At 40.1% G+C, this 27,267-nt stretch overlaps 3 protein-coding genes across 4 annotated transcripts; 1 reads left to right on the forward strand and 2 right to left on the reverse strand.

Annotated features, from left to right (window-relative positions):
- Positions 1 to 1,038: 1,038 nt before the first annotated feature.
- On the reverse strand, positions 1,039 to 9,856 carry slc25a14 (solute carrier family 25 member 14). Of its 2 annotated transcripts, XM_087807920.1 has the most exons (9): positions 9,735 to 9,856; positions 9,090 to 9,190; positions 7,440 to 7,578; positions 6,537 to 6,631; positions 6,120 to 6,205; positions 4,303 to 4,398; positions 4,119 to 4,243; positions 3,846 to 4,059; positions 1,039 to 3,109 (listed from the first exon to the last, which is right to left on the reverse strand). In XM_087807920.1, the coding sequence occupies exons 2-9, from the start codon at positions 9,151 to 9,153 to the stop codon at positions 3,068 to 3,070; spliced, it is 861 nt and encodes a 286-aa protein (XP_087664046.1). In that variant the 5' UTR covers positions 9,154 to 9,190; positions 9,735 to 9,856; the 3' UTR covers positions 1,039 to 3,067. The 2 variants fall into 2 exon arrangements, with proteins under 2 accessions (XP_087664046.1, XP_087664045.1); XM_087807919.1 differs by lacking the exon at positions 9,735 to 9,856 and having other exon boundaries at positions 9,090 to 9,294.
- A 2,321-nt stretch (positions 9,857 to 12,177) lies between these two features.
- LOC148066198 (glucose-dependent insulinotropic receptor) lies at positions 12,178 to 14,686 on the forward strand. The gene is made up of 2 exons (XM_087808130.1): positions 12,178 to 12,904; positions 14,070 to 14,686. Exons 1-2 carry the CDS (start codon positions 12,442 to 12,444, stop codon positions 14,684 to 14,686), a joined length of 1,080 nt encoding a protein of 359 aa, XP_087664256.1. The 5' UTR covers positions 12,178 to 12,441.
- A 2,730-nt stretch (positions 14,687 to 17,416) lies between these two features.
- Positions 17,417 to 24,128, reverse strand: LOC148066199 (dual specificity protein kinase CLK2-like). Its single transcript, XM_087808132.1, has 13 exons — positions 24,124 to 24,128; positions 23,893 to 23,966; positions 22,845 to 22,927; positions 20,526 to 20,649; positions 20,395 to 20,461; positions 20,225 to 20,338; positions 19,989 to 20,155; positions 19,166 to 19,260; positions 18,958 to 19,087; positions 18,003 to 18,085; positions 17,828 to 17,907; positions 17,659 to 17,752; positions 17,417 to 17,600 (listed from the first exon to the last, which is right to left on the reverse strand). Exons 1-13 carry the CDS (start codon positions 24,126 to 24,128, stop codon positions 17,442 to 17,444), a joined length of 1,275 nt encoding a protein of 424 aa, XP_087664258.1. The 3' UTR covers positions 17,417 to 17,441.
- Positions 24,129 to 27,267: the final 3,139 nt, after the last annotated feature.

The raw sequence follows: 27,267 nt of genomic DNA on the forward strand, positions 1-27,267 counted from the left end.
TGCTACTGCCTTTCTGCATAATGTTTTCTTTAAATCGTCAATCTGTAACTCTGGAGGAACGATTGACTCCACACGGTTGTCATTTCTGGGAGTCAAACAGGCTGGTCTATCGATCTTTGATATAACAGTTAATCGCGGCTCTCAATGTGACGCAACTGATGATTGAAAGCTGGCCGATATTGTTCCTCAGTTTCATAAAATTAACTTTTAAATGCAGGAAGGTTGTATTGTAGCCATGGAAACCACACAGACTCATAGTTGGAGTGATATTTTTTATATTATTATTTTCATGATGTGCTCATACCCTTGTGTATAAGAGGCTGTTAATTTATTTAATTTAAAGTATTTTTCAAGTAAAACCAACAAAAACATCCCAAAAAGTTTTTGTTGTTCTTGTTTTGTCACGTCAGATTCATATGTTACAATGAAGTTGTATTTATTACATACTTCATGAATGATTTAAATCGTCAATCTGTAACTCTGGAGGAATGATTGACTCCACACGGTTCTCATTCCTGGGAGTCAAACAGGCTGGTGGTCCAGGCTGCATTATTGTGTGTCTACCTTTGATATAACGGTTGATCACGGCTCTCAATGTGAGGCATGTTCCTCAGTTTCATAAAATTGACTTCTATACTAACTTTTTGATACAGGACGCTTGTATTGTTGCCATGGAAACCACACAGACTCAGTAGAAAATTTTTTTTTCAGTGATGCGCTGATGTGCTCATACCCTTGTGTGTATAAGAGGCTGTTAATTTTGAAGTATTTTTCCATTAAAACCAACAAAAACATCCCAAAAAGTATTTTTGTCCGTTTTTTCACGTCACAGATTCAGTGGAGCTGATGAGCCAACAGCATGAAATTATGTATTGAGGTAATAAAGTTAAGAAAAAACACTATCTAATCCTATTTTCTTTTACTAACTACGTATTTTAATCTCTTGCACGGCTGCATAAAATCAAGCGGTGGCCTTAATTTAATCAACGGAATTTAGTAGTAGGTACTAAGGTTTTGGAGAAGTACTGATCAGACATAACGCTTACAAACAGCAAGAGTTTTATTGAAGATTAAAAGTGAACAGTTTCTGGAGTGACAGAGGCGTCTGAACTGAAATGATCTGCTACAATCTGAAAGAATCATGAAAGTATCAACATTTGTGGAGATAAAACGTCGAATGTTCGGAAGAGAAACGTATAAAGCGTTGCGAACACAGCAGGAGTCAAAAGTGCAAATGAGCCAAACACACACAAACCGTGTACTTTCAATCCTAATCCCCGTCAGATCTGCGTCCACACAAACACACCTGGACTCTCGGCTCAGACCGTCGTCACGTGACTGACCTCGTAACGTCCGACATCGCACATGGATCACCCGGGTTTACATTTAATCCAGCTGTTAACTGGATTATCCAGGAGGATTAGTCCGAGTAAAAGAAACTTAACCCCTTAAAGTAAGGAAGTATAACAGTGCCATCGGAAATAACTTATTATTCTTTAGCATCTAATTGTTTTTTATAAGTTAATATAATAGCAACAATTCTATTTGGAATTTAAAAGAAATAGTTAATTTAGAAAATGCATTTTTGAATATTTGAAATTATGAAAAGTGTAAAAATCCATGCTTAAAACCAAAATTTGATAGAAAAAGACAAAAGTTTTCATTTAAAATATTAAATTCAACCATTGAACATTCTGACGTCACTGATACACGTCCATACTTAAGCATTAACATTATTTTACTTACAACTGGATCGTTGTTTTTTTTTTAAGATGCTTCAGTCAAAATAGCGGACAAAAGACGCAGAACTCTGGCTCTAGAAGAAAGTGTGACATGTTCAAAACATCATATCTGACAAGTCTACATTTAAGTGTCAAGAACCCGGGCAGGCGTTGTGTGGACGCAGAACTCTACATTCGTGACAACAAAAAAAAGAAGTTTTGGCACGACCTCGGATGAGTCTCCTAAAGATCTCGTGTGCACGTGGACCCGTTGAACGCACCCGCGTCAGAGTGCGAGGATCAAGCCTTGATCAGGACACTAAAATAAATAGCAAGTGAGTAACATGAAGCTTAGACAACAAATCAACAATAAATACATGAATTCACTGAAGCGGTTTTCACACGTGCAGTCAAACACACCTTCAACACAACATCTGTAACTCAAGAGGCGTATTTTGTTTGTGAGAATATTTGAGGGGAATGTTTCAGAACTTTTTTTTTTGTTAATAAAACGTTGACGTGTCGGAGTCATGTGAAGATCTTCTTTCATTTTCTAATTATTTTAGTTTAGTTTTTACAGTTGCTAGTGATGCAGAATTTTGCCAAATGCCAACAATAAAAAGAGAAAAATCTCTCCTAAATCCCCCCAAAAAATCTATATTTGGAAGTAAAACTAACAAAAATAGATCAAAAGGAAAAGATTATTTTAAAAAACGACAACTATCCATCAAATTAAATGCAAAATAATTGTCAACACATGATGTTTAATCAGCAAGAAGTTTAGAAAATAAATAAATATATTTGGAAAAAGAATGATGAAAACCTCACATGGCTCAAACACGACCAGAAGATTTAAATCCACCTTTAAAATAAAACACACCAGTGCTGAAACATCTGTCCGTCATGGCCCCTCTTTTCACATGATCCAGCGCCTGTCTGTGCAGCCACAAGGAGGCGCCACAGAGTCCAACTCCTTCATAGTTGCCTGAAGATAATAAAAACATTAATAAATCCCAGATTTTCTCTGACTTTGGCCTGACTGTTCATGACCTGTGTCACATGACCTTCAGTGGCGGATTCAAACAACAAATTAAGGTTTTCTTAAAGAATCAAATTATTTAAAAAAAAACCCCAAAACATTTAAGCGCGTTGACGAACCTCGTAACACACATGTAGCTGCCGGTGACTCAAAATTCTAAATCTGTGCAAACTAAAGTCCCCAAAAACAAAAAGCCAACACAGGAGTTTGGACGAGCGACCGACACTGGATTGTATCGATGCCATTATTTTGGGGGAGTGCACGACCCCGTCTCAAGTCCAGCAGATCCGTGCAGTTCCAGCGTCGGCTAGAACGGGAGCTTTTTCAGCTGCTCGAATGTGATGAAGAACTGAGGGGGAGTTGAGGAAAAACAGAGCTGAAGACAGAATGTCAAATCACCCTGGCTGCACTCCCTTCTTCACCTCCTTCTCTAGACAACGTTACGATATACTGTGATATCGTAGTAACAAGGATATATTTGTAGTACTGCCGAGAACTTGACTCTGGTGTTGCAAAATTTACTGACCAAATGACTCCCGACGAAGTCGTAACTGCTTTCATTCGTTTTAAACTAAAATATGTCCAAATATCAGCTTTAAAAGCTGTTGGAGTCGACTGTATCCTCTCGTGCTCAGTCATCGTAGGGTTTTTTTTTTTCTTTTTGCTGTGGAGGAGGTAGTGACTGCTGCCATCTAGAGGCGGGGAGCTTAATTGCAACACAAAAATGAACAAATATAAACATTTTAATGTTCATTGTACATTTAAAAATGTAATTACTTTATTATAAACCTAACAATAAATAGTATAAAAATAAAATGTGATTTGAAAGCTAGTATATATATAGAGATATATATATATATATATATATATATATAAATATATATTAAGGAAATAGATAAAGAGCTGATAAAGATTCTGCATTTTTTTTAAGCTTATCAATATTTTTCTCACACACCTAGCAAATACCAGTATCTTACCAAGAGATTAAAAAAATAAGATGATTTTGAGTCAGTTTGAAGACCATATAATAGACTATTCATTCTCACACTCATCTAAAAGCACAATTGACTCTCGCGAAAGGATACGATGATGTTCCAGGGCCCGAGTCTGAGCCAGTTGGGCCAGAAACCTTTGTACAGGGCGAAGAATCCCTCATTCTTCCACGTCTGCATCACCCCGTCCAGCGTGCCTTTGTACATGGGCCCCCCCGTCATGACGCGCTGGTTCATCATGCGGGTCCGGACCACGTCCACGGGGTTGGACGCCAGCGCCCCCGCCAGGCCGCACGAGAAACTAGCGCTGCGACGACATGGGAGCGTGAGTGGCGGCGGCCGAAGCTCGCGGCGTCGCCGACTCACATGAAGTGTGTCAGGATGGTGTCTCCGAAGTGGCCGGAGCGAAGGAGGTGCTTCTTGGTGATGTCGTAGACGGGAAGCTCCACCCCGACGACGATGGCGGCCCTCTGAGCCGTGGGGATGACGCCCTGCGGGGAACAGGTGGTGAGGGATCAGGACATTTGGCAGCGACCACACGAGCACTTACTCTCCACAGGCCTCGGGTGCCTTCGGTCTGGTAGATGTTCATGAAGTTGGACATCATGCTTCCCTGCAGCAGACTGCCCTGCGCCTGCATCCTGATCTGAAAGACAAGAGCTCGTCATAATCATGCCGTCCATCTTCCAGTCACATTGAAAACATTTTTAAAAGATGCTTTTGAGCTTCAGTTCCAGCATTTATCTTGTTCGTCACCATTTTTCATCAGATGTTGAACTATTTTTTGTCTGTAATTACTCAGAAGTTGTTGAGTAAACTTACAAATTGTGCTTTGCTGTTCAAGAAGAACTACAGAAAACATGCATCAACACCGTTACTGTTAAAATTGTGTAATTTCAAAGGGTCTAAACTGAAGTGTCCTCTCAGTACTTCAACCCCTATGGAAATGAATGCAACCGACATCTCCAGGCCTACCACCATACAGCAGTTTTGGGTGGTCGAGTGAATTACCCATGGAAAAAGTTCACTGGTGAAGAAAACTACCGTATTATGTGGACTATAAGACGCTGCTGTATTTCATCTAGTTGTACCTATTGACCTCGAAACGATAGTAGGTGGTACACACGCTCAAAAACCTGTCAAACATGTTGGTAAACTAAGACGCCGCAAAGTCTTGTCTTCAAGAGACTCGTTGTATAAACAAAGCGGGGTGTGATTACAGCTGGTTGGAGGAGAAGTGAAGCCATTATTACTTCATAATGGACTCGGCTCTCGTAACCTCTTGTTCGTTTTCAAATTTCAGACGGGGAGAATTTTGTTCAGAACATGGTTGGGACGAGTTTTGTCTGTGTTTTATCAAGTAATTCCCTTCGGTCAGAAGAGTGAAAGAAGTTTCAGCATAGGAGCAAAGGTTGTAGTCCGAGTCTCTCCTGGTTGCATGAGCTACACCTGCTGAGAAACTCTTCTATCCATAAGCTTTAGTTACTGCAGAACTCATGAGAATAGAAATCCACCGACAGTATCTTCTGGCTCAGCTCTTTCTTCACTAGCACAAAGTACTCCTGACTCCACTTGTTTATCTCTTGCTCCATCTTTCCTTCACTCGAGAAAAAGACCTCAAGACTCATCTCTCTGTGGAAATATCGAACATCCACCCTGGACAGCAAACTCTACGAGATATTTTAGGATAAATATGCTAAAGCACACGTCTAATACACATGGCCCAGGGGCCAAATGCGGCCCGCCAACTCTTCTTAGGCGGCCCACACAAGCCTTAAAATAAAAAGTCAAAAATAACGCCAGGACTAGCATTGTGATATATATACACTGAATGAAGGCATTAAAGAAAGCAGTCGTAAAAATGTAAATCGCAGATAAAAACGTCAATATAACTTAATGGAAAGGGTCTGAAGTGAACCTTGTTTGTGCTTAAATCAATTAATAGACATAGGCTGAAATAATAAGAAAATAATAAAGAAAGTCAGACCAATATTTAATCTCTTTGGTCCTTCTTTATCCCACGACCCACATAGTGGTTAATATTTTGGTGAGATTGAGTTTGACAGCCCTGTTCTAAGGCCCCACAACTCTCCATGAAAACTCCCTAAATTTAGTTGATCATAAAATTATGGCTGGTCGTAGAAAGTGCATTTCTGCTCGACCTTTACTTTATTTAACCATTTTATCCCCCCCCCCCCCTCCAGCATCAGTAGCTAAAGGTCTGGATCTTAATCGGATCGATGTTTCGAGAGACAACAACCAGATGCAGACGATTAGACCGGCCAACATCTGACCAGGCTCCGCCGAGACACAAATGGGTTCATCCGTCATCCAACAAGGATCATAAAAAGAATATGGACGAGTCACCTTGAGCACGTCGGTGGGGTTGGCCAGTGAGGACGACAGCACGCCCGACACCACGCCGCAGAACACGTTGATGACCATCGTTTCATCTAAATAAAAAAGAAAAGGACATTAAACTTTCATATGTAAACATTGGTCCAGAGGGAGACGAATAATCACAAATGCTTTTATGGTTTATGCCTTCAGACGTCCGACTAGAGAACGATGATGACTTCAGTTCAAGAGGCTCTCATGAAGAGGATTGGAGGAATGTTTTTTTATTGTAGTTTAGATATTTATAATTCATGACTCAGAGTAGCTGATGGTGCCGAGGACGCCGCTGAAGTGAAAATACCTCTGATGTTCTGTCCTTGGTTTTCCCCTGGAACATCTCAAACTGAGGTCTGCAAGTGAAACATCATCAACATCGTCAGATCTCACCTTCAGGTCGACTGACAAACAGCCTCTTCAGAGAGTTGTAGGTTCCAATCTTGATGGTCCCATAGGAGGCTTGTCTCAGCAGTGCAGGGGAAATACTAAGAAGTGAAGCAACAGTCAGCATTTACTGATGAATCTGATCGCCACATATTTACAGAAACAAATGGATTTTTATTACTCAGTTTTCAATATGGAAGTATATGTGTCAGTTCTATCTGAATATTGAATGATTTATTAACATTTCAAATGTTGAAACCTTTTGAAATTAAATAATGGTTTCAATAATTTCCATATCAAAGAATGAAAGCCTTTTAAAACATTAGACCAACCTGACACAGACCAAAATAGATTTTTTTTTACTTTGACTGCACGCATTTAAATACAAAAATCTTGCACAAAATCCTATCCACCTTCTTCCCACCGTCTTTTATATGTTACTTGGAACCGCATTCAGCAATGAAGAAAAAAAAAGATTGAATTGAAGGCCAATTCTTATCAAAAAAATCAACAAAAACAATATGATTTTAAATTGACACAATATCTTAATTTGTGTTTTTAGACTTAATTTATTGATTGAAGAAATTTTAGGGCAATTAATTTATTACTAAAGTCAGGAATTAAATACATTCAAAGAATTGTAAGCTTTGAATGGTAAGTTTCAATTTGTTATTGTTTGAATAAAAAAAATAAAAAAATTTAAAGTTAAAAATTCAATTTCTAACTCCAATAATTCAACAATACATGTTCTTAATTAAATATTATATCAATTTATGGCCTTTTCAGTTCAGTACAGAGCACTTGATCGATCTCTCAGCCAATCATGTGAGGAGCAAACGATCATGTGACGACATAGAGAGCCCTGGCACATCAATTCAGGTTATGAGTGAGGAAATCATTGATCTTTACCCGGAGTAGAGTGCACGGATGCCCTCCTCCTTCCCGATCCTGAAGAGGGCGTGGAACATGCCCCGGTACCTCACCTCTGTGTACTGGCACTGTCCCTGGACCTGCAGCCTGGTCTTGGTCAGGTCTACGGGGAATGTTCCTGAGAATGGAAGAGGAGAATCTTGATTTAACACTTCATAGGGAGAATACATGAGAGTGGTCAGGGAAGGGAGCAGGAGGTCTGGAAGAACTGCAAAGATAAAAGATCTGTTAAAAACAATCTGGTTGATCCATGTTTTGGAAGCATCCTGGGTTGTAGGGTTTTGATAAAACCAAATGTTTAAGATTCAAGATACTGTGATGATTCTCTACCCCAAATATTTAAAGAAGTTTATTTAACGACTTAATGAACTAATATTAGACTTAGTGGCAGCAGCTGGATTCAAGTTAAAGTTGCCTAAAACAGGTCGAAAGATAATTTGGTCAGAAGAAAAAGACTGATCACAGATATTAAATAATAATATCTAACTAACTAACTAACTATAATAAATAACAAGACATTTATTTGAATCGTCAATACATTTTATATTCTTGAATGAATAAATACTGTGATCAAGCACTGTCGCTCAACAATGGTTTAAATAGTGTTTAAATCAAAGCACCTACTTAATTCTTGTGTTGACATAAACTTGAGGCGGTATAATGAAATTGTCAGTATCTCTCTCCAGTAGCATATACATATAAAGCTTTATTTTTAACATCATAAAATGTTTTTTCCATGTCTTGCCATCGATATGAGCTACACTTCAGATCACGACTTTTGTTTCCTACAGCAAAGGGCAATTTAAATACTAGACTTTTGAAAAATACCATTAATTAATTCAAGACAGACTTGACAATCGACCGAAATTGAAAAAGAAAAAACATCATGTTACTGAGTTTAGGGATAATTTTACCCAAATGTTTGTTGAAACATTAAAAAATAATTCCAGTTGTGTTAACAACACTATCAATAAAACATTTTTTGATTCTGAAAATCGTGCCTCGTCATGTTCTCTGGTGCCATGAAAAAGAAAATGTTTGATGGACAGCCAATTCTCATTATTTTACTACAAAGACTTGAAAGGCCTTTTTTAGAATTGTACATTTTTCATATTGGAAAACCCTGCATCAATTCCAACATCATCATCACAAAGCTGGTGCGAGGTGATCGTGAAAAACGAACACCACCCCCGCACTATTTTTTCAGCACACTCTGACTTAAATGGAATGCTGAAGTTAGTAATGGAAAGTGAATTTTAAACTGTAATAAAATGTTTCAGAGATGACCGGCTTCATAGTATTTCAACTTGCCTACATTCAAAGTAGTACAAGAAGAGTGTTTGATATTTATGAGTACCATTATAATACATTTTTTACTGCTGAGCTTTTGTCAGCAAACACGTGGCGACAATACGTTGATATATTATCATACAGATAATAGATCCTGAGTTAGACTTTATCAACAACATACAGATGTTTATAAATAATTATTAATTTGAAAGAAATACATTTTTTTAGTGGAGTTATCAGCAGATGAATTGAATATTGATTTAACATCATCTTAAATTGTGATTATTTGAACTGGTCGCCCTATGAATATGTGATCACCGCGGATGCTGCATCACGTACCGAATTCTGCGACAATCGAGGCCATCCCTCCGTAGATGAACGGCTTCCAGTTCAGGTTGTTCATCTCGGCGGCGGCCGCTGCGGCTTCCACCTGCTGCAGCCTGGCGAGAAACAACAGCAGGACGCCGAGACACAGGTCAACGCACAGCTGCCAGCCAGCACCGCGGATCATGATGGAAGTGGTTCGGCAGGTGGAGATGCTACAGCTCGGCGAGGCTCCTCAGCATCAGCATCCGCACGGACCGCACCGGAAAGAGACGCGCTAACCCGAGTGAGAGGGGGGGCGTCATCTTTGTTGTGGGGGTCACCATTGGCTGCGAGGGCTGTCACTCAAATCTAAGAGCGAGCCGATTGGCTGAGCGGCCGGTGGGCAGGCGTTAATAACGACATGGGGGCGTCCAATGCGAGCAACAGTGTCACGAGAATCACATTTATGTGTAAATAATCGTAAAATAAAACGATGATAGAAATGAAAAAACAAACGTTTGGATTAATCTAATGATTCAAACCGTAGATATGTCACTTTTTTCCGCTTCGCAATAAAACCCGCTATGCTAACAGCTACCGTTGCTAACATTTAAGCGCTTTTTGCTCCGGTTAACATGTTTAAAACATGTATGTTAAACGCGCATTATAGTCTCTTACCTTTGCTGTCGAACTGGTCCAGTCGCTGTTATTTCAAGCGGTTCTCCATCGCAAACACGCGACTCTTAAATAAGTAAACGGAGAAAAAGTTCCGCGGCGGCTATCATCCGTGTAAGCTAAAGTCAAACGCATACAGTTGAACTTCCGGACATGCTTTCAAAATAATGTAGCAAAGCAACCGTTTACCGGAAGTTGTAAATCTATTTCGGTGCTGGCGTTACAATTACAGAATCTGCCAATGTTTTCTTTTAAAAACAAACTTAGAAGGAAAAATAACAATTAGTTGTTTAACTACTACTTTAACGTAGAAAATTAGTTACCGTACATCCATGCTATGGGGTAAGAAAACTTTCTAAAAGGTGTGTTTTCTGTCCTTTTCAAACCTTTAAACTGACAGGGTATGGAGGTACATTTGATAATAATAATAATAATAACAATAATAATAATATAAAGACTAAAAAAATATAGAAATACTTTATAATATGTTTTACTTTAATTAAAACAACTATAAAAGGACTTCAATTGATAAAACAATATTGAAAAAAGTTTAAAATATCCTTTAATATTGAGGCAAAAAATAAATATATATATATATACCTATCATTAAAAAAAATAAAATAAAGTAACTTTTTTTGATTAAATAATGGAGGAACAAATCTACCTTCATAGCTGATCACTCAAAGTGCATGTTTTCTGACAAGAAATATTACATTAACATAAGCTTTTATTTAAATAAGGAGATAAAACAATAGAAAAATCTCATATAGAGTTTGTGTTTCACTATTTTTTTACTAAGATTAAATTTAGTTTGGAGCAAACTTGACTATTAGCTTGTGACTCTTGACGAATCAAGAGTCACAAGCTAATACTACTTCAGAGAAAATAATCTTTTATTTAACAAAAAACTGTAATAGTAAAATACAACAGAAAGTAAATAAATCGTTTTTTTCTATCTGTACCACATGATCTAACTCATGGGGATATAATATTTAATATAACTTTATTAACCAGTAAATAAACAGTGAAGTGAAAATATGATGTTTAATTGGGTCAAACATAAGAGCGCAGAAGGTGTTGTGTGGACTGTCGTCTGTAAAATGGAGGATCTTTATTGACACACATTTCCACTGGTCTTCTTATCAGATCTTGGCTTCACTCGATGTGACTGGCGGTGTTTGAGCTGCAGGACGTGGCTCATCAGGCCAACTATGTTTGTCTGTGAACTGTGGTGGAAAATGGCTCCATCAGCCCGACGGCCCTGGTTAGACTTTAACTCTTAAGTGATCGGGAGCCGAGCCGGTCGTATCATTTGATGCACTTATACTTCTCGCCATGAATCAAGTCTCCACATGAACACAAACATGTGTTCGAACGTCTCAACTTCAGCTGATTCTATCTTTTTCTTTCTAGTCGTTGACAACCTCAACATCTTCAACTCTGACTCCTTTAACTTTCTGACTCACTGAACCGTCACCTTAGATAATAGCAATTATTTATTTTAATCAATGAAGTACATCGTATGTAATAACTGTAATAGGTGTATAACATATTGATACATTCATTGGGTCTTTAAAGTCCCACTTATAATTTCAATTTTGCAAGATTATTACAATGCAAATAAACAGATCAATAAGAAAGAGACTTTATGGACATAATGTTTTTGAAACAATGTGTTTCTTGACCTTTTAAGTATATATTTTATCGAGTATTGTTTTGATTGCTTTGTGACCCTGGTCTGGAAAAGCGCTCTATAAATATAAATTACTTTCTTACTTACTTACCTAATAATACTATTAATACACACAGTATATAAGTTAAACGTTATAATAAATCAACAACCACTAAAATACAATCATTATTTTTGAACACTTTTAATGCAATCTATTTAAAAAAAATACATTATACTGAAGTAAGTGCAGCTGGACTGTTTAGTTACTGAATTGAGATTGAAATCAACATCTTAAAGGTTTCTTTCTAAATCAAAGTAGACAAATGTACATGTTGATATGGTGACCAGTGTTTAATATTACATCAGGAACAGAGATTATGGACATCACCAATTATAAAGAGGCTTTGAATAAGAATAAAATTGATGTTATATGTATATGTTATATGTTGTATATGTATATCCAGTGCAGACAGTAGCCTGTGTTCTTGAGTACTTCCTGTCTGTATCACTTGTTCTGCTATAAAACAAGCTTAAAATATAGACTTGTTTAATAATTTGTTTTAATAACAATTAATCTCGTTCAATACAAGACGGACGTTACAGACGAGCAGTACGGAGGTATTTAGATGTTTTTAAGTGTCTTTTTGGACGAAGATGAAGATGAAGACCACTGAACTACCGTCGCTACATTAAAATGAACAAACATTTCTGTCTATGACTCTAAAAACAAACAGATTTCTCTGAAAATAATCCCAACCCTTGGTCGACATGATGGCGAGTAGAAATGTTGTTGTGTGGAAATAAGCGTGTCCTCTGAAGCAGGTGAATGGCGGTGTGTGTGTGTGTGTGTTTTCTCTGGGAGTGGTCGAGCGTGATAATCCGTGGGCCGACGGTGCTCAGCACATGTGAGCAGGACGCCGGACACCCACTCGCCGCTCCCATGAGGCATCATGAAGCGTTTGCACAGGAGAGTCGTGCTCGCGGGTCGTCGTTGAGAAGATGTCGGTCCACCATGACTGACCGGTCGCTCGGAGCAACATGCCGCCTCTGGGGATGGGATGCATCCTGAGCGTCATCTCCAGTCTCCTCATCTCCACCAACCTGCTGGTGGCCGTCGTCCTCCTCAGGATCCTCCTGAAGAAGAGCAGCCAGAGCTGCTGCTTCGTCCTCAACCTGGCGCTGGCCGACGCTCTGGTGGGCGTCGCGGCCACGGGCCTGGCCACCGAGGACTTCCACAACAACGTGACCCGGAGTCTTCACTGCGACCCCCACGTGTCCAACTCCACGCCGGCGGCCCCGGGGAAGAGCCGCTGTCTGATGAGGATGGCCTTCATCATGTCGCCCTGCACCGCCTCCATCTTGTCCATGTTTCTGATCTCGCTGGATCGCTACGCCGCCATCAAGATGCCGCTGAGGTACTCTCAGCTGTCGGGGAAGACGACGGCCGGAGGATCCCTCCTCGTGCTGTGGAGCTGCTCCTTGGTTCTAGGATTCTCTCCAGGTGAGGTCTCCAGACCAATGATACAAATGATGAAATCATGTTTACCACCTGCTTACTAACAAATTACATTACGCCGTATTATAAACGACATCTTTGTTGTATATCATTGTAGATTTACAGATTTACAGGTGCTCAATTTAAGGTAAGGTAAGGTAAGGTAAAACTTTATTGATCCCTCAGGAGGTCTCCTTCGGGAAATTGTTTTTTACCAATAGCCAGCAATTTTTCATAAACAATAAAAAATAATACATAAAAAATAAAATAAGAAGAAGAACATAAAGAGGAAGAACAAGATGACACAGTCTAAGTCTAAAGATAAAGACAAAGAACATAGGTCAAAGAAAAAAAACAAAGACAAAGGATACAAAGACTAACATAGAACAGAACATCCAGATACTTTCACCTCCCTGCAGCTAGCACTGTTAGCCACTAGCTAAGCTAACAAGTATAGCATTCTGTTTAAAATGACTTTACGGTTACGGTTTCTACCTATCATGTATTATGGGGTGGTTAGGTTAGTTTAACCACTATTATAAGACCCAAATAGCAACTGTTAATATATTAAACTTTGACCGGCTCCTGCTGGTTTTTAAGTTATGCCACATAAAGAAACAGTGTCTTTGTACAGAAGGATGTATAGGTGTTATGTAAAACTGCAGGACAGACATCATTTATTATTTTTAAACAAGAAATTACCTTTTACTAAGTATCTTGAGCATCATTTTGATAATGAAATGGTGAATATTTGTAAGAAAAGAAAATCTGGAATAAAAATGTATCAATAATTCTATGCGGAACTTTCAAAGATCAATAAATACGTTTGATCCTCTCAAATATATATTTTCAAACATTTTTAGACAGACATGAGACACCAACAGCTGCAGTTTATGGAAAGACCTGAAAATACTTTTTATGATGTTTTGAGTGACTTGGTCTTTGCTTTCATTGGGTAACATGACTCGGCACTTTTAAAACCAATAGTACTTGTGTGGTCCTTATGGTGGCCTTTAAGGACAAACTGTGCAATGTTCAATGCTTAATAAGTCGAACAAGAAAATGTGCTTTTGGTTTTTGGGTTGCATTTTACTTTACTTTATTTATTATTTGGTTGTAATCGTTTTGGACACTGAAGCCTAAGGCCTTCTCTAATAATGTCTCTCTCCAGTCATGGTCCGACAGCTTCAGACCGTCGGCTACAACGGCGTGTGCGCCTTCTTCTCCGTCATCTACCCGGCCGGCATCATCATCGTCTTCAGCGTCTGCTTCTTCCCGGTTTTCTCCGTCTTTGTCTGCATCTACCTGGACATCCTGAAGATCGCCTGCAGCCACCAGAAGCAGATCTTCAGGATCCGGCAGGCGGGTTCAAGAACGTCCGAAAGCCAGGAGCCTCAAGGTTGCCACCACCAGGACGGAAAGCGCTACTGGAGCCACGTCAAAGCCCTGAGGACGGTGGCCATGTTGGTCGGATGCTTCCTGCTGCTCTGGTGTCCGTTCTTCGTGGGAGGCATCGTTCAGCTTCTGTGCAAAACTTGCAAACTCATCCAGGTGTTGGAGAACTACCTCTGGCTGCTCGGGCTCTGCAACTCTCTCATCAACCCTTTGGTTTATGCCTACAGACAAAAAGAGGTGCGGATGGAACTGGCCGCCATGTTTTGTTGCCCTTCAGGAACACAAGCGAGAGCTGACCCCAAACAGCCCGGACAGGCTCAGGAGGCTAACGTGAACCAGCAAGTACCCGGCAATAAAGACTCTCAACGTCTGGCAGTCACCGTCGGCCTCTAAAACAAACAAGACCTTTTTAATCGCTCCTCAATGAAGTTTCTTGGACAGTTGAGCTGACACGCTTTAATATAGACATAGTTTTCACCGACTGACCTTCAAGAACAGGAGAAAAAGTAGCCTCTGACTCCTTAGTAGGCATTTCCCCCTGGAGGCACAGATCGGAACCGCCTGTGTTTGTTTACCAAAGTGACCTTGAATAACTCTTGACTCATTGTGAATCCGGTCTATGTTTAGGTGCAGCAGAATATATCAGAATAATATCAGTTATGTTCTAGACTGGATAAACATTTGAGCAGCCATGAGGATCATGACTCAAGACGATGTATGATGGACCGAGCCAGCCCGGCCTGATAAAACCTCTGGGTGTAGAACCCGGGGAAAACACTTTCACTAATAACACATCAGGACATTTAAGAGTCATGAGTTTTCTGTCTGCTCGTCAGACTCTGCGACCCGGTTCTCTCCTGCAGTGAAAAAAACAAAACACTCAGCACTTGGCTGGCCGCTCTGATTCTGGTTTATTACATGTGATTTAGTAGCTTTAAGCAGATGGTTCCGAGATAGCAGCCGCGTGTTTGATTCCGCTCAGGTCATGGGAACTTCCTTGTCCTTCCTCACGCTGTGGACGAATGTTTGCGGGGGTTTTCGGTCAGCTAACATTTGCTTTGGTGTGATATACGGCCACATCACGGAAGTGTAATCACTGATAGAGCTCGATCACATCAGGTATTTTGTATGCAAAACTCGTTTTTGCTCCGAGACATCCATAAGTTTTGAGTTCAGTCCGGAGAGGAGCTTCTGAAATAACACGTATTATTTGGCCTATGAGATTATTTTCTATGACATTCACCCTCAGGATTGGTAGAGCTGGTATTTTGGCCTTTAAACAATCCATGTATTTTTCGACTTGTAGATGTTTTTGGCTGAGATACCGGTATCAAGTGTTCCAGAAACTATTGGATCGACACTATCTTCAAGTTGCACATCCCTACATACTCGGCGAACAGGCTTTGCTATTGATTTATCCCTGATGTATTGAGTCTTCTTTCTCTGCAACTGACTACATTTGATCTACTTTCTGTCCAACTAGGGCACCAATTAGTCCAGACAGGGGCCCTTTCCTGGACCAGTTTGACACCCCCGAACAAGGGGAATGGTCCATCCCTTCCACTAGTCTCCCCTTTTCACCTCCAATTAAGACATTTAACTCAAGCGGGTCCTATTCAAAGACATGCATCTCCTGCACAGCCATCTTGACTGCTTTCACAAACACATCAGAATGTCCGATGAGAGATTTGGAAGTCGAAACCTGACCCTAAAGCTCTGTTCGACGACGCCCCAGCGACAACCCGGACCCACACTGAGCACTGCAAATTGCCTTTCAATTTTACACAGGCGGCAGCTCGGATTGGGTTGTTGGCATCTAAACCGACCATGGACATCCCCTATGTATGATTGAAGGAAGACAGATCCAGTGGAGTTTTGGCGTAAGACGGACATCCTGAAAGTTCAGAGAGAAGACCACGACAAATGTTGCACATTAGGCGGGTAAGGACATTGTTATATGGTGGATGGCTTTGACTTGTCCAAAGGAATACCTTGGAGGACGATGTCTGACTATTTCTTGAACCAACTACTTCATTCTGTGCTCCTGTAGATCAGCCCCTCTGGAAAAACAGGACCGGACCATTGCTGTACTTCTGAACGGGGCCTTTGCATCTGGATCTTAGATGTTAGCATTGGCTAAAAATATGACCATCCTCATCTGCTCATCAGAGAGCATTATTAGGGCTTCGACGCCGGCAGCTAACCGCAATCTTTGGCAAGGATTGGTCTGTCATGAGTCAGCGAAGCCTGAACAGTTCTGCATGGTTGAGAAGTACCAACTAGATATTGCATCACTCACACAATGCATAGTCAAGAACCTAGTCAGTACCAATCTGATAGTTGTAACATAGTAGAGACACAAAACCGATGTAGCAGAATAAAAATCATAAGTTTATTGACAAAAAGGACACGCAGTGGTTAGTACGATTGCCTCACAGCTTCCAGGTCCAGAGGGAGGCAACTTGTTCCCCATGTGTTTTGGGGGTTTACTCCGGGCACTTTGGTTTCCTCCCAAAGTCCAAAAACAGGCAGAGGTTGATTGGGAACTTGAGGAAACAGTCCATGGATATGAGTGTGTGTGTGAAGGGATGTATGTCTATGTGTGCACTTTGACAGACTGGCGTCCTGTCCAGGGTGTCCCCCGCCTCTAGCCCGAAGAAACGGAGATAGGCCATAGTCCCAGGTGAGGTGTGACGACATCATGGTCAGAGTTTAACACGTAAAGGAATGCGCAACCGCTGGGACAAGTTGAAGGAGAATCCACCAACAGGAACCGCCTTACAACTATGGACGGTCCAGTCCTGATAGTGTAGACTGATATTAACCAAAATGTGCATATCAGTAAGAAAAGTTCTGGATAGCAAGAGAGCCAGAATCATGGATTGGTATTAAAAAACTCATTAACAAATCTTTCACTACATCCACAGGTACATGGATTGATATTTACATTCAGCCGTCAACCAAAACATTACGACCACTGTTCTGTTTTTGTGCCGTGTATAAAGTCGAGAAAATAAAATGACAAAATATAACAAAAGTCGTGAAAATTAGATGTGTAACAACATGATAACAACGAGAAATCTATAAAAAAGAAGTGTGAGGTGAGGTAGATAAGGAGTGTGTACATGTGTGTGTGTGTGTGTGTGTGTTAGCTGCGTTGCTGCTTCTTCTCTGTTCTCATGGGGGTGAAGAAAGGGTGCCACAGCGCCTCCTCCAGGGTGATGCGCCTGCTGACGTCGTACTCCAGCATTAAGGAGATCAGGTCCAGCAGCTGCCGCTCGTCCTCGCTCGCCCTCTGCTGGTGCTGCTGAGAGACGCGCACGCGACATCACTTCCTGTTCCCATCGGCCCGACCGGAGCCTTACCTTCAGTGGTTTGCAGTGTTTCCTGACGTAGTCGTCCGTCGAGTTGCTCTCGTCCCAGTCCAGACGTCCGTCTCCGCTCACGTACTGTTGCTTCCTGCGCACACAACAACACAACAGCTCAAGTCTCACAATCTCACACACTATGGCAAAGACAGGAAGTGTGTGTGACCTGGTCTGCTTGAGCAGGTGAGGCGGAATTGGACCCAGAACTCTCTCCATCATGGCCAGATGTTCTTTACTGTCGTGAGTCTGAGAGAAAATCATAACACAGGATAGTCTTTTAGTGACAAAGTCATTTTCTCACAAAAGTGCGTGTGTAGGCGTGTGTGGGCGTGTGTGTGTACCGGAAAAAATGTGCGTCCGAGGTAGTACTCCATGAGAACACAAGCCAGACTCCAGACATCACACGACTGGTTCCAGCCCAGATCTGAGTCAAGACCAGATCAACTGATGAGTAAGAGTGCAGGTCTGTGTATGTGTGTGTATTTGTGATTTTTACAAGTTTTGTCTGCATGTGTGTGTGTTTGTATTCGTGTTTTTCATAAAGTGTGTCTGCAAGTGTGTGTTTGTATTTGTCTTTTTTATGATGTGTCTACATGTGTGTGTTTGTATTTGTGTTTTTCACGAGTTGCGGCTGCATATGTGTGTAGTGTGTTTGTGTGTTGTTTTATTTGGTGTGTGAGAACCTTTAGGTTGTATGTGTGGAAGTGTTTGCCTTTGTGTGTACTTGTGGGTGTGTGCAAGTAAGTGTGTTTTCTGTATGTGGGTGTATTTGTGAGTGCATTTGTGTTTATTTTTTGTCTGTGTGGGGGTGTTGGTGTATCTGTGTTTGTCAGAGTATGCTTGTGATTTCAGTATAAAGGTGTGTTCCTTTATTTAAGAAGGTGTGTGTTTGTGTTTTTAATAAGGTGTGTCTGCATGTGTGTGTTCGTATTTGTGTTTTTGTTTGAGTATGCTCGTGTTTTCAGTATGTCGCTGTGTTTCTGTGTTTATGAAGGTGTGTCTGTGTGTGTGTTACTGAATGTGTGTTTAGGTGTGTTTTTGGATGTGTAACTGTGTTTGTGTCTTTATGAAGTTGTGTCTTTGTGTGCTTTTATGAATGTGTGTGTGTGTTTATGAAAGATTGTTTGTGTGTTTTTATGCAGGTGCTTGTTTGTGTGTTTTTAATAATGTGTGTGTGTGTTTGTGTGTTTATACAGGTGTGTGTTTTTGTGAGTTTATGAATGTGTGTGTTTATACAGGTGTGTGTTTTTGTGAGTTTATGAAGGTGTGTGTCTATAAATGTGTGCGTGGTTGTACCTAGAATGATTTCAGGAGCTCGGTAGTGTCGTGTGGACACGAGGGACTCGTGGTGTTGATGGTCAAACGTTGCAGTTCCAAAGTCCACCACCTTCACATCCAGACTCTTAAGCTTCTTCTGCTCACACGTCTGACACACACACACAAACAGACACACAATGAGACTCACACAGAGGTCTTCTCTTCACCTCAGAGGTTGTTTCTGTACCATGTATTTGCCGTAATCCTGCTCGTAGTCAGAGCAGACCAGCAGGATGTTCTCGGGCTTCAGGTCTGTGTGAGTCAACTTGTTCCTGTGCAGGACTAAACAAATCAGAAGGTCTCATCAGGACCACGAGAGAGTCTGAACACATCAGAAGGTCTCATCAGGACCATGAGAGAGTCTGAACACATCAGAAGGTCTCATCAGGACCATGAGAGAGTCTGAACACACCAGAAGGTCTCATCAGGACCATGAGAGAGTCTGAACACATCAGAAGGTCTCATCAGGACCATGAGAGAGTCTGAACACACCAGAAGGTCTCATCAGGACCATGAGAGAGTCTGAACACATCAGAAGGTCTCATCAGAACCATGAGAGAGTCTGAACACATCAGAAGGTCTCGTCACAACCATGAGAGAGTCTGAACACATCAGAAGGTCTCATCAGGACCATGAGAGAGTCTGGACACATCAGAAGGTCTCATCAGGACCACGAGAGAGTCTGAACACATCAGAAGGTCTCATCAGGACCATGAGAGAGTCTGAACACATCAGAAGGTCTCATCAGGACCATGAGAGAGTCTGAACACATCAGAAGGTCTCATCAGAACCATGAGAGAGTCTGAACACATCAGAAGGTCTCGTCAGAACCATGAGAGAGTCTGAACACATCAGAAGGTCTCATCAGAACCATGAGAGAGTCTGAACACATCAGAAGGTCTCATCCAAACCATGAGAGAGTCTGAACACATCAGAAGGTCTCATCAGAACCATGAGAGAGTCTGAACACATCAGAAGGTCTCATCAGGACCATGGACAGCGTCACTCACAGCAGACGGCTCTGAAGATCTGGAACGCCATGTGTCGGATCTGCTCCACACTGAAGGGCAGGAAGTGGTTCTGCCGCAGGAACTCGAAGGTGCTGAGGCCGAGCCGCTCGAAGACCATGCAGACGTGCCCGTCGTGCTCGAACCAGTCCAGCATCCTGACACAGGCGCTGCCAAGAGAGCCACGAGTGGTCACTCATCATCATCATCATCACCGCCTCCTCCTCCGCCTCACTCACAATCTGTGGTCGTCGTCCAGCTCGTTGATCTCCTGCAGGACCTCGATCTCCGACTTGGCCACTTCGGTGAAACACTCGATGTTTCGTACGACCTTCACCGCCACGCGCTCGTCCCTGCAGACACGGACGCTGTAGGCCTCCCTCAGCGAAGTGAAACTCACGTCTCTCACCTGTGTCGGTCCAGGCAGTCCAGGACTTTCCCGAAAGCTCCGACTCCCAGCAGGCACTGCACCTCGTCTGGGGGGGTCACAGGTCGTGGACTCTCAGTCACAGAACACAAGTGTTTCATGGATCGACCTACATCTGTCTTTCAGCAGCAGCCCGGCGTGATAGACCAGGTGTCCTTCCTCGTCATCCTCGCCGCTCTTCCTCGCATCGCTGTTCGCTGCTCCATCATCGGCGTCACTGACAGCCTCGTCGGGCGACTGCAGGCGTTGAGAGGACAGTGGAGAAGACGGGTCAGTGAGGACGAGGACGGACGTCTGAGGTTTCTGACACTCGTCCTGGACGACTGACGACACATCCAGAGTCCAATGTCTCTCATGAGCGGTTGCTTCTGCCGAGCAAGACTACGAACACTTCATGGTTGTCTGGCGTAAAATGTTTTAAAAAGTTGTGTTGTGACACAAGCAGCCCAAAATGTGTGACATAAAAATCCAAAGTGGTGTTTTGTTCTAAAGTAATAATTCAATGTTAAATGAAACGTCAAAGTAATTAGTTATAAAATAAAATTTGTGTGACACAAAAATTCCAATTTGTGTCACATTAAAAGTCCAATTTGTGTGGCATGAAAATATCAAGAAATGTGTGAGACAAAAAGTCCAATTTGTGTGGCATTAATAGTCCAATCTGTTTGACATGAAAAGTCCAAGAAATGTGCCAGACACAAAGTCCAGTTTGTGTGACTTTAAAAGTCCAATTTGTGTAACATGAAAAGTCCAAGAAATGTTTTAGACAAAAAGTCCAATTTGTGTGACATGAAAAGTCCAAGAAATGTGTGAGACAAAAAGTCAAATTTGTGTGACATTAAAGGACCAATGTGTTTGACATGAAAAGTCCAAGAAATGTTTGAGACAAAAGGTCCAATTTGTGTGACATGAAAAGTCCAAGAAATGTGTGAGACAAAAAGTCAAATTTGTGTGACATGAAAAGTCCAAGAAATGTGTGAGACAAAAGGTCCAATTTGTGTGACATGAAAAGTCCAAGAAATGTGTGAGACAAAAGGTCCAATTTGTGTGACATGAAAAGTCCAAGAAATGTGTGAGACAAAAAGTCCAATTTGTGTGACATTAAAAGTCCAAGAAATGTTTGAGACAAAAAGTCCAATTTGTGTGACATTAAAAGTCCAAGAAATGTGTGAGACAAAAAGTCCAATTTGTGTGACATGAAAAGTCCAAGAAATGTGTGAGACAAATGGTCCAATTTGCGTGACATGAAAAGTCCAAGAAATGTGTGAGACAAAAAGTCAAATTTGTGTGACATTAAAAGTCCAAGAAATGTTTGAGACAAAAAGTCCAATTTGTGTGACATGAAAGTCCAAGATATGTGTGAGACAAAAAGTCCAATTTGTATGACATTAAAAGTCCAAGAAATGTTTGAGACAAAAAGTGCAATTTGTGTGACATGAAAAGTCCAAGAAATGTGTGAGACAAAAAGTCCAATTTGTGTGACATGAAAAGTCCAAGAAATGTGTGAGACAAAAAGTCCAATTTGTGTGACATGAAAAGTCCAAGAAATGTGTGAGACAAAAAGTCCAATTTGTGTGACATGAAAAGTCCAAGAAATCTGTGAGACAAAAAGTCCAATTTGTGTGACATGAAAAGTCCAAGAAATGTGTGAGACAAAAAGTCAAATTTGTGTGACATTAATAGTCCAATTTGTGTAACATGAATAGTCCAAGAAATGTGTGAGACCAAAAGACCAATTTGTGTAACATAAAAATATCAAGAAATGTGTGAGACAAAAAGTCGAATTTGTGTGACATGGAAAGTCAAAATTCATATTACAAAAAGGAAATTTTGAAGTTTTGTGACACAAAAAGTATACCTTCTAGGACAAAGTTGACATAACGGGTAAAATTTGAGTGAAATACCAAAGTGGGGTGACATAAATAGTAATTTTTGCATTTTTGTGTGACATAAAATAAGCTATTTATCTGTAAAACATACAGTAAATAACAGAAAACATGACACAAAAAGTCCAATTTGTGTAACATTACAACAAATTAGCATAACATAAACATTTGTAGAGAAGTCAAAGTGGTGTGAAATAAAAACTTATATTTCAGTAATATAAAAAGTGAAATTAATGTTTCCTAAAAGTAATAAAAAATGTGTGACGCAACAAGAAAAAATAGTTTTAAATTAAAAAGTCATGAGACATAAAAAGTGAAGCTTGTGGGAGATTAAAAGTCAAAATTAGTGTGACATAGGAAATAAAATTTGTGTGAACTTTCTTTTTAAATGTGTGCGACATTAAGCTCACGGTTCCTGTTGCATTCATACTGACTAATCTCCACCTATATGTCAGCACCAAGGTCTGTCTTGCTCAAGGGCAGCTTTGTAAGGACGGAAAGATTCTTTTTATAGACGACAAATGTGACGGAAGAGGAGGATCTCACCGAGTGTTGGCTAACTTTGGAGCTGATGTTGCTGCGGTCGTCGGATCCTCGGTCATCGTGGAGCCCGGAGTCGCGCTCCGGACCTGACAAACAGACGCTTTATAAGAATGATATTCAAAGTCCACACGCTGAGAGTATCAAAGAACATGTTTGTACAACTAATTTGTCAATACTACTACTACCACTATTACTACTACTACTACTACTACTAGAAAAACGCTCATTAATAATTATTAGATTACTGCAACTGCTACTTGTACTTCTTCTACCACTACTACTTCTACTAAGATTACTACTACAACTACGTCTTCCACCACAACTACTACTACTACTACTTATTCTACTTATTTTTCCACAATTACTACTACTACTTATTATTCCACAACTACTACTACTACTACTACTACTTATTTCAATTCTACTACTATTACTTCCAATTCTACTACTACTACTTCTACCACAACTACTACTACATCTACTTTCAATTCTACTACTAGATTTAATTAGATTACTGCAACTACTACTTCTACTTCTACTGCTACGAATTCTACTACTATTACTACGTGCACATTGTCCTTTTACATAAACTGAAACTTCTTCCCCCACTACTACTACAACTACTTCTACCAATAATAATAATGTATATTTGTATAGTGCAAGTGCTTGAAATCAGGGGTCTCACATTTATGGCCTGTTTATACAGGATTATACAGATATTATACAGCTTTGATTATACAGTTAAGCAGAGTAGTAGTAGAAAAGGTAGTAGTAGGATAAGTAGTAATAAAACATGTAATAGATGCAGTAGTAGTTGTAGTAATACTGTAGAAGAAGTAGTATTAATACAAGGAGTAGTTGTGGAATAAGAAATATTAGTAGTAGTAGTAGTAGCAGTACACATAGAAGTAGTAGAAGGAGTAGTAGAATTAGTAGAACATAGCGAGCAATTAAATAACCTCATTAGAATACATTTATGGAATATATTTCTATATAAAACATACATTACAATTTTTCTTATTTTTCTAAGGTGAGTTTTTTTTCGACCCACCGATCCAGAAGTCGTTGTCCTCACGACCCATGTTGTCGACTTCTGTGACGGAGGCGAGTGTCCAGGAGTCGAGTCTGTGTCGTCACTGATGAGGGAAAAAAACAAAACAATTACCGATGATGTCACTCGTGCCACAAAAACAGTTCCGTCGTGTAGCAAAAGCAGATTCAGATCCTTGAGAGTTCTTTAGTAAAAACCATTCAAACACAAGTTAGCTTAGCAGTTGCTAACGGCATCCATAATTTCCCCTTTTAATCATAATTATTTTCATTGCTAGTGTTAAAACACAATGCAAGATTCTTCTGTGGCTGCATAAAATAATGAAGAAATATGAATGAAATAAGAGAGATTAGTAAAATATAATAAATTAAAATAAAAGACATTACCATAGAAATGGCAAAAAGAAAAATTTGTTAATGTGCTTTAAAGTCATTTATTTTTGTGAAAACCAACTTAATTATTCTTGACGCATGAATCTTGACTCTGTGACCTTTTAGTTGCTGCCTCGCCTGGTTGGACTGTTTATCTGGTATCGTTGGCTCTGGCCTGTGACCCGGAATCTGGCTTATCTCTTGATGCCGACTTGTTCAGGATTGAACTTTGACTTGTGGTCGAGTCGTGCTCTTGACTCTGGATCTTCTGCTAGTCGACTTTTTTCCTTCCACAACTAAACATAGCTTTGGAACGTCTAACCGTCACTGTCTCCGGGGCTTCCCTGGTCTTCGGGGAGGACTAGTCACGACCCCCCCACCCCCGGGCCTTCAGGAACCAAAACAGCCCCGGGTCATTAGCTTGTCACTGGATCTGACATCAGAACCGGAATGAAACAACAGAGTCCTGGGTGGCGTTCAGAACATTCTTGGACGACGAGTGGAGACAAATCATATAAACTGTAACGGGACCCGAGAGGACGATTATATCTGTTTATCTACAACTCTGAGGAAGAAAAACTCACTTAATATCAAATAGTTTTCCTTTGAATACTTCTGACCAGGAGCTGATATCATAGTCAGTATTGGGGTGTGAAGAAGTATGAATGGACTTTTATGGCTCCAGTTCTTAAACTTAATCTAGTCACAAAATAATCATGACAGAATTTATATATCATTTACTATTATCTGCTTGTATTAAGTACTTTAATTTATTTTCCAAATTGAATCAATTTTTGTTATTTTATATTAGAATTCGGACAGATTCTGAAGATCAATGACATAATCATAATTAAATCATAATCAACATTTTTATGTTTAATAACTTATTTTTTTAAATTGTTTTCGTTAATCGTACTTCATACAGAATGGCTGTCAAATTACCTGTTTGTAGAACTCATTTGTCAGTACTACTACTACTACTACTAGTTCTAATTCTACTATTACTTTTTCTAAAACGTCTACTTCTACTACTGCCACTACTTCTACTTGAACTACTTCTTCTAATTCTACTATTACTACTTGTAAGACTACTACTTCTACTATTACCTTTACTTCTACCGCCACTTCTACTAATAGTTATTTCTCAAGTACTTCTTCTATTACTACTCATTCTACAACTACTACTTATTCTTCTTCCACAACTACATCATCTATTACTACTACTACTCCTACTACTACTACTACTACTTCTCCTTCCACAACTACGTTATCTATTACTACTACTACTACTACTACTAATTAATTCACAACTACATCATCTATTACTGCTTCTACTACTACTTATTCTCCCACAACTACGGCATCTATTACTGCTACTACTCCTACTACTACTACTACTACTACTTCTCCTTCCACAACTACGTTATCTATTACTACTACTACTACTACTACTAATTAATTCACAACTACATCATCTATTACTGCTTCTACTACTACTTATTCTCCCACAACTACGGCATCTATTACTACTACTACTACTACTACTACTATTTGTAATTTAATACTACTTGTATTACTACAACTACTAATTCAATAAATTAAAATGTATTTATATAAAAATATAAATAAATAATTAAAGTTCTACCTTACCTTACCTAACTACTAATTCTATTACAATAACTACTACTACATCTACTCCTTCTATTAAAACTAAGTCTACTACTTCTATTACTACTACCTACAGTATCATACTACTACTACTTCTACTACTACTATATAATCAAAGCTGTATAAAACAGACCAGAAAGGTAAGGTAAGGTAAGGTAAAGGTAAAGGTATTGAGAAAGGTGAGACCCCTGATTAAAAATGCCAAATAATCAAAGTTAAACAATTAACTATAAGTTAATGAATATTTAGTAAAATATAGATAAAAATAATAACAAATAGAAATAAACAACAAAACAGCAAGTCATTAAAGACATATTTGTTTAGCTTTGTAAAAACATAAAATAGGAGGAAAACATTTCTACTTAATCAATAATGTTTCTCTTGGACTTCACCAGGGCCACTTAGATGCAGAAAAAAGGGCCACAAATGGCCCTCGAGCCGCTTACTAATCAGACCTTCAACTCGGGTCGGACAGAATCCTCAGCGAAGCATCTCCAGACCCACAAATGTCCCCCGAAAACCCGAGATAACGTTGTTTTTTTTGATGCCATGATTGACGTCGTGACAACTGCGTGTCCACAAGTTTACAGCTTCTGCAGCGAACGTGACGGCATGCGGGTGGATTTCAGCGACGCCCCCCTTCTCGACCGCTGTCCCCCTTCCACAAATAGCGAACATGCCGCTCGCAGTGGGGGTCTCGGTCCCCCCGGGGTGTCGTCTCTAATTCATCCCATCACCACCTCCTCCGTGGCCGCGAGCACGACGCTGCCCTGACCCGGACCAGACTTTTATAGTCCGGATTATTTTTCATGTTTACTTTTTATTGCTGTTCCCGAGGCGCTGATGAACTATTTCGAAGAATGTTTACAGCACTGGCGTCATGCTGGGCGGGGCTGGTTTAACCTTTAACTTTTATCTCAACATTTATTGGATTTTAATGATTTTCACTTGACACGTCAATGTCCAGGTGTCTGTAGCGGCTTTGGTAGGACTTGAATCAAGGAACTAAAACCAATATGTCACTCTACAACTCCCTCTTCATCTCACTCCCTCTCAGTGAACTCATGCTGAGTGTGTCAAGTGCATCTTATCTTTATAAATGTGCTTCCTGAAACAATGTTCTTCTCTTCTAAATGCCGTTTCGCGAGTCATGGTGGCAAGACATCTGCGCAACTCTTGTGGTTTTTGTGTTGGTCCTCTTGTGCTTCAGTTGTTAGGATACATTTTCGATTAATTGCGATTAATTAATTTACAGTCAGCATATAGTGCTACTTTTTTTTATTATTTTATTAACCTTTTTTTTTTTATCTCAACCTATTGTTCCTGTTTGCATTTT

The sequence above is a fragment of the Callionymus lyra genome, chromosome 14, assembly GCF_982586985.1.
Source record: "Callionymus lyra chromosome 14, fCalLyr1.hap1.1, whole genome shotgun sequence".
NCBI lineage: Eukaryota > Metazoa > Chordata > Actinopteri > Syngnathiformes > Callionymidae > Callionymus > Callionymus lyra.

Excerpts from the sequence above, each read along its gene's own strand:
- slc25a14 (XM_087807919.1), bottom strand. The coding sequence starts at position 9,261 with ATGATCCGCGGTGCTGGCTGGCAGCTGTGCGTTGACCTGTGTCTCGGC. Across the intron at positions 4,244-4,302 it reads GCACCCGAGGCCTGTGGAGA|GGCGTCATCCCCACGGCTCA; the intron begins GTAAGTGCTCGT and ends TGTTCCCCGCAG. Across the intron at positions 4,060-4,118 it reads ACCATCCTGACACACTTCAT|CGCTAGTTTCTCGTGCGGCC; the intron begins GTGAGTCGGCGA and ends ATGTCGTCGCAG.
- LOC148066198 (XM_087808130.1), top strand. The coding sequence starts at position 12,442 with ATGCCGCCTCTGGGGATGGGATGCATCCTGAGCGTCATCTCCAGTCTC. Across the intron at positions 12,905-14,069 it reads GGTTCTAGGATTCTCTCCAG|TCATGGTCCGACAGCTTCAG; the intron begins GTGAGGTCTCCA and ends GTCTCTCTCCAG.
- LOC148066199 (XM_087808132.1), bottom strand. Across the intron at positions 22,928-23,892 it reads GGACAACGACTTCTGGATCG|GTCCGGAGCGCGACTCCGGG; the intron begins GTGGGTCGAAAA and ends TCTGTTTGTCAG. Across the intron at positions 17,908-18,002 it reads TCGGACGCACATTTTTTCCG|ACTCACGACAGTAAAGAACA; the intron begins GTACACACACAC and ends ATTTTCTCTCAG.